The following is a 15,040-nucleotide window of genomic DNA, read 5'->3' on the forward strand; positions in this document are numbered from 1 at the left end:
GCTGCCCACTCTGAAACCGTTAAAAACGCATCGATATTAAATAATGGGCAACAAACAGCTTCGGTGATGATTGCTTTTCTGATCAGCCTTTACCTTCAAATACCACTGTCCGATTCTTTTTATTTTGTTTCCAGTATATCGGTTGTTACATGTCATGCGTATTAATCGGTCGACTTTCCCGCTCGCTGACGCAAGTTGCAACCCTCTGCCGCTAGATGGCTGCGAACTGCAGTGTGCAGCAGGGCGAAGTGTTACGTAACTATGTCGATGTACTGCAAGACCCTCAGAAAACTTGAAGCACCAATTCGAAGAGATCGTCCACGTATGGAATACCCTCTCCTTCACCATAACAGTGCCAGACCACACACGAGCGCTGCGTCATCTGCAACAATCCGACGTCTTGGGTTCACCGCCATCGACCATCATCTATACAATCGCGAGTTGGCCCCACCCATTTTCACCAGTTTCAAAAACTTAAAGAGCACCTTCGAGGACCTAAGTTTTACAGTGATGAAGCGTGCAACGAGAGGTGAGAGCATGGTCCCGTCAACTGAGTCAATCATTCTACAGTGACAATATCAACAAACATGCTTCTATTTGAGAGAAATGTGTTAGTCGCCAGGGTAACTACTTTGAGAAATAAATACGTAGTCATAAACAACAATGATTCATAATGATCATAAAGTCTGATTATTTAAAAAGTTTTAAGAATTTTTACATTAAAATTTCGGAGACACTACTTTTCAGCACGCCCTGTAACTTCACTCTGTTGGATGGGTAAACGTACTGCTTGTGCCATGTTGGTATTTACAGGTTTTACAAAATTTGGCATGACACTGAATTATGCAATAGCAGCCCCTTTCGTAATGATATGAGCTGGATCTCTCAGTGAATACCAGTAACGCCATAAATTACAACTTTTCTTCACAATAATTTCTTCCTTTCTCCACCCTTCCCGACATGAAGAACTGCTAAATGTGCAAACCTATATTTGTTCGGTTCATACTTCTCTTGGTGTTTGCACTAAAGCAGCAAACATTTAGTAGTTATTCATTTTGACAGGGATGAAAAACGAATCATGTATGACCATGGTGATAAAGTGAGGGAGAAACCAACGAATTAAGGGAGCAAAGGAAAGTATTGTCGACATCCTGGTAATTAAAGACGGAACATTAGCACAGTTGGAATATATTTGACAGGAGTATCATCAAAACTATCCAGAAGAGGACTCTCGTATAATGTCATTTACATCTGAGAGGCTTCTCCTAACACATAGTTTACAGGAAGATAAGTACATATAAATATCTATAGTTTAATTCTCTATTAACAAAAGACTAGCTGGGGAATCCAACGTAGATTATGATTTCTGCCATTAAACATAGTTTCTTGTTCAAGCGATGGTGCAAAACTCCCAGTTATAATTTTCTGGCCACAGCCACCATTATGTTAAAGTGGGTGTAGTATTTCGGCTTTTCGCTGCTTCCAACATCCTTCGATAATCCATTCAGTTTCTCCGAACGCTGTATCCAATCATCTAAGAAATTATTCTTCTGGTCTTCCGGAACGCGGTTCAGGAATGGACATACTGACTTGATAAAATCTAAAAAATAAAAATAAAAAGGCAAATATTAGATTATGATGAAAAATCACAAAGCATACAAATATTATATTTGAATAATGGCTTAAGATATCGAAAGCAGTATTTTATCAAGATATAGCTTGCAAAAGAAGGATGTTCTACAGTATGTTCAATGCTTCAGACTTTATCTATGGAGGCACTGTTAATTAGTTGTTTATTCATGCACAGAGTGTGTCAGACATGTCATCTTAGTTGAAAAACGAAACAATTTTTTAAAAAATTGGTGGTATAGCTCTAGTGAGCCTATATAATTAATTTCTCCCTTTATTGTTTTGTTTTATTCGTTGTGTTTAGTAGTAAACGTCAAGACGTTCAGATATTAGTTGTATCTGAACATTAATTTTTCATTGTTTCTGTTTATACTAATGCTATAAAAGTGCCCGTTTTCGACAACAAAGGGTGATTTTTTCCCACCGTGTACAAAAGTCTATGGACTGATCGATGAGAGGATGCGCAACAAAAAGTGTGTAATGAACTTATGTCCGGAAATGCATGGTTTCCGTGTATTCGATCATACACTGTTATACAAACTGCGGTCTAATACACGCTGCACCGTGCAGCCACAACTACAGTATGTGTTGAAAATGATTTCCGTGTGCCTCAGCGCGTGTATATACGTGCTGTAGCACGTTCACTTGGGCGAGGCTACATCCGAACAGAGTAAAAGGCACCATGAACATCCTCCTTCCTTGTCTGCATACCTGGAATGGATTCTGTGCAAACGATGCTTTTGAGATGGCCCCATGACCAGAAACCACACCGGTTGAGATCCGGTGAACGTGAGGCCATGCAACTGGACACCCTCGTCCGGTCAATCGACCTGGGAAGACACGATTGCGATGCGTCCAGTAGGCTGGAGAACCATCACATAACCCTTCGAATTATCAATGGCATTTCTTCCAGCAGGGGAGGCAAAGTCAGCCGCAAGAAATGCCGAACGTTTCGGCCTGTTAGGCGACGTTGAAGGAAGACTGGTCCCAAAAGTCGATCGCCAATTATTCTGGCTCACACATTCCGGGTGCTTTAATGCTGATAATTCGATAATAGGGGTTCTGCATATTATAACACAGCTCACTGACACGAAAGTTGAAGATACTGCTCCGCGTAAAGGTGGCCTCATCTGTGAACAGGATGGACGACACAGATACCAGAATCGTGGTTGCCTGGTGAAGAAACCAGTGACGAAACTGCCCCTGATGTGGAAAGTCTGTCGCTAGTAAGCCCTGCACACGCTGTAAGAGATAAGGATAGTAACTACTGTCATGGAGAATGTTCCACATGGTCGTCTGGCTTGCTCTGTACCTGCGGGCAAACCGCCTGGTACTGACTCGGGGTCGGGTTCCTGGTGTGTTAATCATATTATCTTCCACGTCTAGCGTCCGGACTTTTTCCTATACGTTCTTTATGATTTCCTGCTTCCTGATCAACCCTCTCTCATACAAATGGCGAAACACTGTTGCAAACATTGAATGCTGTTATTATTGTCGGTGGGGATAGCTGATATAACCTTGCTGGCCCCCGTAATGTCATTTGCCTTTCCGCAAGTGAACACTATTCCGGAACCATTGTGTACAACACTGTATCACATCCACTACAAAGTGAGACACACAGAGAAGTGAATCGGAGACAGCATTACCAATTACCATGGCAGGAACGGGATCCAGGGCATGATAGGGAATTGTAGCACCCTCTAGGAGAAAACCATGCATACTGTAACTGTGGCTGCATGGTACAGCGCGTGTTAGACCGTAGTCTCGGTAACAAAGTATGCTTCAATAAAAGGTCAGTAGTATGGAAAACATGCAGTTCCGGACGTAAGTTCATTAGACCATATTTGTTCAGGTTCCTCTGATCGATCAATTACTGGAGTTTGTACACGGTGGAAACAAAAATCACCCTGCAGAGACTGAACACTCGAGTAGCAGGGCGCTTAGTAACAAGAGAACGCGGACTGCTGACATTTGGCATGGCTGGTGAGTTGGTTTTCGTGCGTTAAGTCATAGATAGCTCATTTATATTAATAAGTGTGCGTATTGATGGGAACTGCAGAAAGAGAGTGAGTAATATTATGTGAACTGTGTGTCGCGCTTTTATTCGTGAGTAAACTAAGACAGTTTTTGGGCACAAATCGATAGACCACTGGTGGAACAATGCGTGTGAACGGTACCTCGTTTGAGCATTTTGAGGACGGTACTTTTATCTGTGTATACATCAAACTGTGTCATATAAGTCACTGAACTGAAAGGGTGTCGCAAGTTCCACTGGGTATGACAGTGTATAGACGTTTGCAGACCGTAAGAATGCTAGTTCCGAAAGTTTCAAATTGAGTATAATCTAGACATGCAGTTCCACAACATGAAGCTCACGCCGACAGCTGCGCCGGTACCGGAGTTCTATTTCTACCTGAAACAGATGTATAACGGAACTGGAAATATTTTCAGCAAATTACCGTCCAATACCAGACTCGCCTACCATCTTGGTACACTGCAACGAAGTGAGCTGCAATGAAAGCCAAGATGACGACATAAATCTCGGATGAACAGCCTGGTATGAGTGTGTAAAGGACACAATATTTCGGCAATCGATCACGTTGCCATCATCAGGTGCGCTAATTTGCTCGCGCAACGTGGTCGATTGCTGAAATATTGTGTCCTATGCACACTCATACCAGGCTGTTCACCCGAGATTTATTTCGTCATAAAATACGCCTGGAGAAATTGACGAATCACAAAGCCAAAACTTTTGGAAAAGATTGCTATGTAAATAAGGCTCTTAGTTGCAAAAGTAATGTAGTACCGTATCCGGTTTCTCTTTAAAGCAAGATTTGCTCCCGTCATAATATTTTGTCAATGGCTGCTGCTGGCGGCAGACGGAGCGAGATACATGTAACAACCGTACTTCCACGGATCGTCTGCCGTCACCAGTAGACATAATGCCAGAAAAAGCCTGAAGATGGTACGACCGGCCGCGGTGGTCTCGCGGTTCTAGGCGCTCAGTTCGGAACCGTGCGACTGCTACGGTCGCAGGTTCGAATCCTGCCTCGGGCATGGATATGTGTGATGTTCTTAGGTTAGTTAGGTTTAATTAGTTCTAAGTTCTAGGCGACTGATGACCACAGATGTTAAGTCGCATAGTGCTCAGAGCCATTTGAAGATGGTACGAGGAAATGGCCTAAAATGGTTGCTAACAAATAAAAAAAATCTGAAAACGCGATCGAGACTGTTTTTATTTGATTTTTATGACAATGTTGTCATTGCAACGATACGAGCACATAAATGTAGAGTTCACTCCACTCACACTCCATAATTTTTCTACTGTTTAGTAAAATAATAGCCATGCATGCTCCCATTAACTCAATGGATTCATCACATTTTAGAGAGTCATACTTCTGACATAATACATAAGTAATCTTATGAAATTAATACATGTACAAAACCATTACACTGTGTGCTCGCACTCCAATTATAGATGTGCTTTGTTCTGACTGGGCGAGAACTGTAACCCTGCAGTATTCAGATTTGACAGCTGGTGTACATGTGTTTGTTTACAAAATTACGCTAAATTTGAGGGTTGTGCATGTCAGTGTATTTCAAGCAAATATTTCTGGGTGCCTGCATCCATATTATTCAACAAGATTTTCATGGTATACTGTGCGAACTAAATGTCAGAGCTAAATGCAATATTTTATATTGCAATTTTACTGGCTGTCTGTGGGTAAAACTGAAAGTTATGTAACATATTGTACGGTATACTGACGGATCTAATGAAATTAGATTTTAAGCAAAATGTTTAGAATGCATAGTCTCTGGCTAATATTACATGTCTGTGAGCACAGTCTGTTAAGCTGTTTATTTTGCGCACTTTGGTGTGTCGTGAAGTGGAAATGGGTTCGAAATAGAAGAACAGACATTAGTTATTGAAAGTATTTAGGGGTTTCTGGCCTCACAAAGTACCAAATTGTTTCATTACACATTTACACAGTAAAATAATACTGACGGAGAAACACAACCTAGGAACATATCTTTTGTTATATTTGATGTATTCCCAGTATGTTACAAAGACATGCTACACAAAGAATGGAACACAGAACATCTAGCATATATACCCAAGAGTACAAACATTAGGCAAAGAGATCCATACTCACCAACTCACTGGCAACACACATAACACATATTTAGTACACTAAATTTCAACACCCTATTTTTATGTGCTCACAATAATCTTGAAACTACACCGTTTCAAAGCAGTACACATGGAACTCTACGTTGTTCAACCATACAGTTTTTCCAATTTCTGGAAGTTGTCTTACTAAGAGCCTTGCTCAATAAATCAGAAAGTATTTTCTCTGTACGCAAATAGCTTATAGTAATATCCTTCTGCTTTAAGGGATACCTAATAAAATGGTGACTAATATCAGTGTGCTTGGATGCCACATTTGTTATTTGCTTCTGAACCAGCTTGATAGTTCCCATGTTGTCGGAAAACACTTCGGTAGATTCAAAAATCGTATGTGGCTCAATTTCACCTATTAGATTTCTTAACCAAAACACTTCTTCTATAGTGACAGACAATATCATATAGACAGTTTCAACAGTATTCAAAACCACTGTTGTTTATTTCTTGCAAGACTAGGATATGAATCGCCCCATAAACTTGAAACAGCTACCTGCAATAGAATGACTGTTATGCAGTTCTTTTCCCCAGTCTGCAATCACTATAACGTTCCAGATTCCAGTTTCCTGTCTTACAATTACTTACTTGGTAATCAACAGTTCCTTTTAAATATCTTAGTGTTATTTAAACCGTAACCCACTGTTTCATTCTGAGGTCTTTGCAAAATTTGCACACAGTATTAGCATTAAAACCAAGATCTAGTCTGAAAGTTTATGCTAAATACACTCCTGGAAATTGAAATAAGAACACCGTGAATTCATTGTCCCAGGAAGGGGAAACTTTATTGACACATTCCTGGGGTCAGATACATCACATGATCACACTGACAGAACCACAGGCACATAGACACAGGCAACAGAGCATGCACAATGTCGGCACTAGTACAGTGTATATCCACCTTTCGCAGCAATGCAGGCTGCTATTCTCCCATGGAGATGATCGTAGAGATGCTGGATGTAGTCCTGTGGAACGGCTTGCCATGCCATTTCCACCTGGCGTCTCAGTTGTAATAGCGTTCGTGCTGGACGTGCAGACCGCGTGACACGACGCTTCATCCAGTCCCAAACATGCTCAATGGGGGACAGATCCGGAGAACTTGCTAGCCAGGGTAGTTGACTTACACCTTCTAGAGCACGTTGGGTGGCACGGGATACATGCGGACGTGCATTGTCCTGTTGGAACAGCAAGTTCCCTTGCCGGTCTAGGAATGGTAGAACGATGGGTTCGATGACGGTTCGGATGTACCGTGCACTATTCAGCGTCCCCTCGACGATCACCAGAGGTGTACGGCCAGTGTAAGAGATCGCTCCACACACCATGATGCCGGGTGTTGGCCCTGTGTGCCTCGGTCGTATGCAGTCCTGATTGTGGCGCTCACCTGCACGGCGCCAAACACGCATACGACCATCATTGGCACCAAGGCAGAAGCGACTCTCATCGCTGAAGACGACACGTCTCCATTCGTCCCTCCATTCACGCCTGTCGCGACACCACTGGAGGCGGGCTGCACGATGTTGGGGCGTGAGCGGAAGACGGCCTAACGGTGTGCGGGACCGTAGCCCACCTTCATGGAGACGGTTGCGAATGGTCCTCGCCGATACCCCAGGAGCAACAGTGTTCCTAATTTGCTGGGAAGTGGCGGTGCGGTCCCCTACGGCACTGCGTAGGATCCTACGGTCTTGGCGTGCATCCGTGCGTCGCTGCGGTCCGGTCCCAGGTCGACGGGCACGTGCACCTTCCGCCGACCACTGGCGACAACATCGATGTACTGTGGAGACCTCACGCCCCACGTGTTGATCGATTCGGCGGTACGTCCACCCGGCCTCCCGCATGCCCACTATACGCCCTCGCTACCAGTGTTAAACACTGCGATGGAGCTCCGTATGCCACGGCAAACTGGATGACACTAACGGCGGCGGTGCACAAATGTTGCGCAGCTAGCGCCATTCGACGGCCAACACCGCGGTTCCTGGTGTGTCCGCTGTGCCGTGCGTGTGATCATTGCTTGTACAGCCCTCTCGCAGTGTCCGGAGCAAGTATGGTGGGTCTGACACACCGGTGTCAATGTGTTCTTTTTTCCATTTCCAGGAGACTTCCTACTGCCTCCAAATAAGGGAATTCCTTTTTACGCATTTCACCATTTCTGCTACTAACAACTTCGTGGCAGCCGCGCCGAGAAATGCGCGAGCCGTTGTTAGCACAAGTTAGCTGTGCTCGCCGCCGGCGTACCCGCAGATTAACCGTTAGGGAAAATTTTGGCAACAGTGCGGCGGACGCGGGTGTGCTCAACACAAAGCGGAGAGCAGTGCAAGTTGAGCAACGTACCCGTTTAGACGAGTCTACAGGTGTAGAGTTCTGCTTGTCTGGGGTCACATTGGTCGAGCTTAACGTGAGTTCCCCACAACGCGTGGGGAATTATTTATACAGCACCGTCCGTCTCGTCACATCACCAGCAGGAAGTACACTGTGGCACGCGGCTGGGATGACAATTATTGGTTGCGGCCGATCACGCGTCCACCGTCTTTCCGCCGTTACGCGATGGTATCATGTGCTTGTCTACTGAGGAGTGTACGCTCTCCGGGAACAGTTTTTGTGTACATCGATTCTGCAATGCCCGTTACTGCTACAATGTGATAGCGAGAGCACAGACTTTCGGCATCTCAAGGTATTTTCAACTGGTTGTGTATTTCTTTGGCACAAGTAAATGTACCATTATGCAGATATGTTTCCTGTCAATTATCCTCACTACATCCTCCACCATGAGCACAGTGTGTGGGTGCGGCAAGAAGACCACCCCAGTGCAAAATGGTTCAAATGGCTCTAAGCACTATGGGACTTAACATCGGAGGTCATCAGTCCCCAAGACTTAGAACTACTTAAACCTAACTAATCTAAGGACATGCCCGAGGCAGAATTCGAACCTGCGACCGTAGCAGCAGTGCGGTTCCACACTGAAGCGCCTAGAACCGCTCGCCCACAGCGGCCAGCGCCCCAGTGCACCAGTAACTTGTATCTAGCTATCCCACACATACCCACTTCAGCTCCAACCTCTGTTCCATAGGTGAGGAAACTGGCTTACATGCCAAATTTATCTAGTATTCTCTTTCTGTACATTGAGTGGACAATCAATACTTCTTCTTCATGGTCAGTTCTTATGACGTTCATAACAAGATATTGTTTCACCTCACGTAAATCGTGGATATGAATTTCAGATTGAAGTTTTCCGTTGAAACTATTTACTGAACTTTCACGTTTTGTAAAAATAAAGATATCATCAACATACATAGGGAAAATTAAGGTTTTCTTCTGTGATGCATACAAGGATCAGCTGCTGATTGACTCCATCTTTGTTTATGGTTTACGTAAGCACTGATTCCACCACTATCCACGCTTTTTAAGACCATACATGATCCTTTTCAGATGATAAATTGTATTCTTTTGTTGAAGATTTCTTCCTCCATTTCTCCATTGAGATGCACACATGTGGTGGATTAATAAATTTTCTTTTACAGCAAGGCACAAGAGATATCTTAAGAAACATATTTCACTGCAGCTGTGAATATTTATTTATAATCTATGCCCTCTACCTGAGAAATACCTACAACTACCAAACAAGCTTTAAAATTTCGTTCTGCATCTTCAGTATTTTTAATACTAAAGATCCATATCACTTATAATGGTTTCTTACCTTGTGATGCATCTACCTATTCATAAATATTATTTATGTAAATGAATAATTCCTGTTCTATATTTCTCCCAGTAAACTGCATGTGGGCTGGCTAAGGCTTCTTCAACTGTAAGAGGGTTTACTGTTGCATGTTTGAAGAGCCATGTACATCTCATAATCTGGACACAATTTAGCTTACATTGTACATGTTGAATGCTGTAAATTTATTTCCTTTGCTGTTTGAGTTTCCTGGTTCTCATTATCCATTTCATCTTCAATAAACATATTTGACTGTTCCTGGACAACTTCTTTAAGGGCTTTAGCTTCTAAACTTACTGGTGCCTTGCATGTTCTTGGAAAACTTCTTCAGGATTAATAAATGCATATAACTTTTCACGATTCGTTTCGTTTTCACCAGATTATAAGAAGGCTACAACCCTTCCAGTTATTACCCTTTTGGTTTCAGGCTATAACCTATGGAATCTTCACAGTTTTCAATGAAAAAGATTTTTTCAGATTTAGAGTCCCATTTTCTTCTTCCTTTTTTTGGCAATTTGTACAATGGTCTTATATCTAAAACTTCTTAGATGATCCAGAGAAGGTTTCATTCCAATCCAAATTTCATATGGTGTCGTGTCTAGTGCTACTTTAGTAGATGATTTATTATTTAGATACACTGTACTTGAAAGTGCTTCTCCCAAATAACTTTTTGGCAATCCTATATCATTTATCATGTTCCCTGCTTTCTGTACAATTTTTCTGTTAGCCAGTATTGCTCTTAGTTATGAGCAGAACTAAAGCGAGTTGAAGTTTGATATCTGATTCCAGTTCACTCAGTTGTCTACACTATTTATTGACATATTCAGTACTATTATCTTACCTGGTAACTTTTATATTCTTACCGCCATGACGCGAAACTGGCAAATATCTAGCTCAGTTGGTTCTAGGGAAATAAACGTGGATATATCTCATAAAATTAGCAATCAATGTAAGGAAATAACAACTGCCTCTGATAGATTCCTTTTCCATAGGCCCAAAAAGGACTGTGTATCAACTGTGAAAGCTCAGTAGATCTATTTTTAATTATTTTAAACTGTAATCTGGCTTCATTTCATTGTATAAAAATTTAACAACGCAAATTAAAACACTTATATTCCTTTAACCCTGTTGTTATATCTTTTAACAAGGCCATACTTTGCCTATTAAGATATCCAGTCTTTAATGCCATAAAAAATGTGGAATGTATTGGATAACTATTTCCAACTTGAGGAACATTTAACTGATAAATAACCTTTTATTTACTAGCTGTGGCTATCCCACTGCCACTCTGATCAATTATTACTCCACTATTTAAATAAAATCAATATCTTGCAATCCTTATTCACTTTTTCACCAACTGAAAGCAAATATTTAGCAACATTCTTAATATAATGTTCATTATGGGCTGTAATACCGCGTGATTGTGCTTTAGCATTCAAATTAAACTTTATCTTTCCTACCCATCCACATTGTAATTGAGAACATCCACTGTTGGAACAGCAATGTATGTTTTAGGTGAAACATCGCATAAAACTCATTGGTCTTTGGTAATATGCATTGAAGTTCCAGAATCAAGAAACCAATCTGCACTCTTACTTCTAATTTTTCAATAAGAATAATAAGCAGTGTCTTACCTTTACTGATTGCCTTCCTTTTGAAACAAGACTTTTTTATTGTGTACTTGTTTTTCCATGCAGTGCAATGCGAAATGTCCCGTTTTTTGCATTTATAACATCGAACAGGTTTCTTATTTTTGTATTTTCGATATGAAGCCGTTCCTTTGTCGTGGAAACAATATTTTTCTACATTCTGAACATCTTCTAATACCGTGACTTGCGCGCTGTCGCCTGTAATTGATTTACCTGAACTCTCTAGGCCCATTATTGTGTGGGAGAACTTACCAGGTAGTCCCTCTAGTAACAAGGTACCAACCATTCATCAGCAATACCGAATCCAATTTTTCTAAAACGATTCACAGTGGAGTTGATTTTGTTCACATATTCATCAACATTTTTACATCTGACTAAACATATGGTAATAAGGTCTCTTTGCAGGTCAACTTTCCTAGTCAAACTTCCGTCTTCAAAAGCTCTTCTAAGATTGTCCCATACTTAATTCTCTGTGCTGGCCTTTTCTGTGTGAAAGTAATTAACAGGATCGACTAGAAGAGTTAATTTGGATTTTTCTTTACGATCTTTGCTCTAGAAATCTGAACCTGTAGATTTTAACATTCCATCAACGACATTCCAAGAGTCGTCCAACAGCAGATAAGCTTCTACTACAAACTTCCAAGTTGTGTAATTAGATAGGTCTCAATCCACCTCATTTGGGCAGAAGTTAATTACGCAGTTACAATACGATATTACGTTATAAACTGCTCGCAATCAATATTAAGTTTAACACAATTTACTGGTCGAACTTATTCAATTCAGTCTTTGTAGGCCCACACCCTGCTGGATTACATACATGCACAGTAAAATAATATTAACAGAGGAATAATATTCAGACACAGAGATTTTTATTTATTATTTTTAATGTGCTCCTGGCAGTTTGCAAAGGCATACTACATAAAATCATAAAACATAAACGTCTATCATAGATACCTCAGAATAAGTACCATAGACAAAGAGGTCTATACACATTAACTCACTGGCAACACACATAAAACATATTTTGTCCATCAAATCTGAACATAAATGAAACGAATATAGCAAACACCTTGAGAAAACGAAGCAATTCGATTAGATGTTGTCGAAGTATAGGGAAACGTATCTGGGAACAGATAAGCTTCATTTAATAAAGAAATTAAATTCATTGCGGACAAATTATAGGAAAGAACTGAAAAGAATTACGAGTGCATTGAAAAGCGAGGCTGGTGGTGCCGCGCTACTGGAACCAACACGTTGGTGCTTTGATGCCTTGAAATTTTTGCAAGGGTAAGAAATTTTTTAACGTAATTTATGTGTACTTCTTGTTTTCAAAATTGGATTTAAAGAAATAAATACTACTCAGATATAATCTGAATTATAGGTGTCATAGCCTGAAACAATATAACTAATGAGCGAGCATCTATCCTCAGAAATTTCCGATACTCATTTGTCTCGCTTATAGTCAACTAACTTAGTAAATTTACATATGTCAGTTCTCCTCTCTTCTTATACCACTCATTTATTCATCTACACTATGTGTTTTCTTGCACATGTGCAGGCCAGCCCAAGAGCCAAATAAGAACTAGCATCAGTATCTGCCATATTTGCAATCAGACATTTAACACCAGTATTGTGCAATATCGATTCATTGTATGGAGCCAGCTGCCAATATGTTGCGCAGTATTAGTTCCCAATATTATTGCCAGTCTAGGGCATACTTAATGAGATCAGGCAAGCTCATTAACACTCTTTGCCCTTAGGTCGACTTTTCACATTGTTTGAAGGTTGTCTTGTAATTTGTCAACTTCCAAATACACTACTGGCCATTAAAATTGCTACACCAAGAAGAAATGCAGATGATAAACGGGTATTGATTGGATTGATTGATTGATTATACTAGAACTGATATGTGGTTACATTTTCACGCAATTTGGGTCCATAGATACTGAGAAATCAGTACCTGGAACAATCACCTCTGGCCGTAATAACGGCCTTGATACGCCTGGACATTGAGTCAAACAGAGCTTGGATGACATGTACAGGTACAGCTGCCCATGCATCTTCAACACGATACCACAGTTCATCAAGAGTACAGACTGGCGTATTGTGACGAGCCAGTTGCTCAGCAACCATTGACCAGACGTCTTCAATTGGTGAGAGATCTGGAGAATGTGCTGGCCAGGGCAGCAGTCGAACATTTTCTGTATCCAGAAAGGCCCGTACAGGACCTGCAACATGCGGTCGTGCATTATGCTGCTGAAATGTGGGGTTTCGCAGGGATCGAATGAAAGGTCGAGCCACGGGTCGTAACACATTTGAAATATGACTTCCACTGTTCAAAGTGCCGTTAATGTGAACAAGTGGTGACCGAGACGTGTAACCAATGGCACCCCATACCATCACGCCGGGTGACACGCCAGTATGGCGATGACGAATACACACGCTTCCAATTTGCGTTCACCGCAATGTCACCAAACACGGATGCGACCATCCTGATACTGTAAACGGAACCAGGATTCTTCCGAAAAAATGACGTTTTGCCATGCGTGCACCCAGTACACCATTGCAGGCGCCCCTGTCTGTGCTGCAGCTTCAAGGGTAACCGCAGCCATGGTCTCCGAGCTATAGTCCATACTGCTGCAAACGTCGTCGAACTGTTCATGCAGATGGTTGTTGTCTTGCAAACGTCCCCATCTGTTGACTCAGGGATCAAGACGTGGCTGCACGATCCGTTACAGTCATGCGGATAAGATGCCTTTCATCTCGACTGCTAGTGATACGAAGCCGTTGGGATCCAGCACGGCGTTCCGTATTACGCTCCTGAACCCACCGATTCCATATTCTGCTAACAGTCATTGGATCTCAACCAACACGAGCAGCAATGGCCAGATACGATAAACCGCAATCGCGATAGGATACAATCCGACCTTTATCAAAGTCGGAAACGTGAAGGTACGCATTTCTCCTCCTTACACGAGGCATCACAACAACGTTTCACCAGGCAACGCCGGTCAACTGCTTCTTGTGTATGAGAAATCGGTTGGAAACATTCCTCATGTCAGCACGTTGTAGGTGTCGCCACCGGCGCCAATCTTGTGTGAATGCTTTGAAAAACTAATCACAGCATTTTCTTCCTGTCGGTTAAATTTCGCATCTGTAGCACGTCATCTTCGTGGTGTACTAATTTTAATGGCCAGTAGTGTATCATTTTTCGCACACCTCTTTTAGGCCAGTTCACAGTTGCCGTCATGTCAGATCATGTTAAATCATTCAACTTCAAATAATAGCTTTTACACTGTAATATAACGTCACATCATGGCAACATCAAAGTTTCTCGGATACAAAGTTTCGACAGCTGGTGTCATCGTCTGTTGCTGATCATGTGACGCAAGGTCATTTCTTCCCAATACACGGCCTTGCTCTCATCCTCCACACTTCGTTTCATCCTGCTTCCATTAGGTCGTGGTTTGCATTGTTGATATCAGTTGTTATTCTAGAGCTATGTTATTAATTGTTTTTTATTCATTCTTTGTTATTTTTCGTTATTTGTTATCGACTGCAAACAGTTTAAGACAGCCACAAGAGTTGATATCATGCGATCTGAACTGATGTGACGTGACATGACATGACACAACACGATGGGCAGTGTGAATATACCTCGGCGTGATGGTGCCGTGACATGATGGCCAGTGTGAAGTTTTTGCTGTAATACCTGTGCCCACTGGTCGATTATCTATGCAGTTTCTTCCGCTCTGCTAGTTTGTGTTTATTAAGGTATGTGAGACAAGGGCAGGCTCAGCCAACGAGAGCTGAAGGCAGCTGTACTGACCTCATGTCTTGCAAGTTACAAGGGAACAAAGTTTTTTTCATTCC

At 41.8% G+C, this 15,040-nt stretch overlaps 1 protein-coding gene across 1 annotated transcript in view; it reads right to left on the reverse strand.

The window, feature by feature from the left end:
* Window positions 1-1,171: 1,171 nt before the first annotated feature.
* LOC126335157 (juvenile hormone acid O-methyltransferase-like) overlaps window positions 1,172-15,040 on the reverse strand; it is a 149,097-nt gene continuing 135,228 nt past the window's right edge. Inside the window, exon 6 of the mRNA XM_049998130.1 lies at window positions 1,172-1,600. Within this exon, the coding sequence (XP_049854087.1) occupies window positions 1,416-1,600 (185 nt within the window). The 3' untranslated portion in view covers window positions 1,172-1,415. The remainder of the gene's footprint in view (window positions 1,601-15,040) is intronic.

The sequence above is a fragment of the Schistocerca gregaria genome, chromosome 2 (genome assembly GCF_023897955.1).
Source record: "Schistocerca gregaria isolate iqSchGreg1 chromosome 2, iqSchGreg1.2, whole genome shotgun sequence".
Lineage (NCBI taxonomy): Eukaryota > Metazoa > Arthropoda > Insecta > Orthoptera > Acrididae > Schistocerca > Schistocerca gregaria.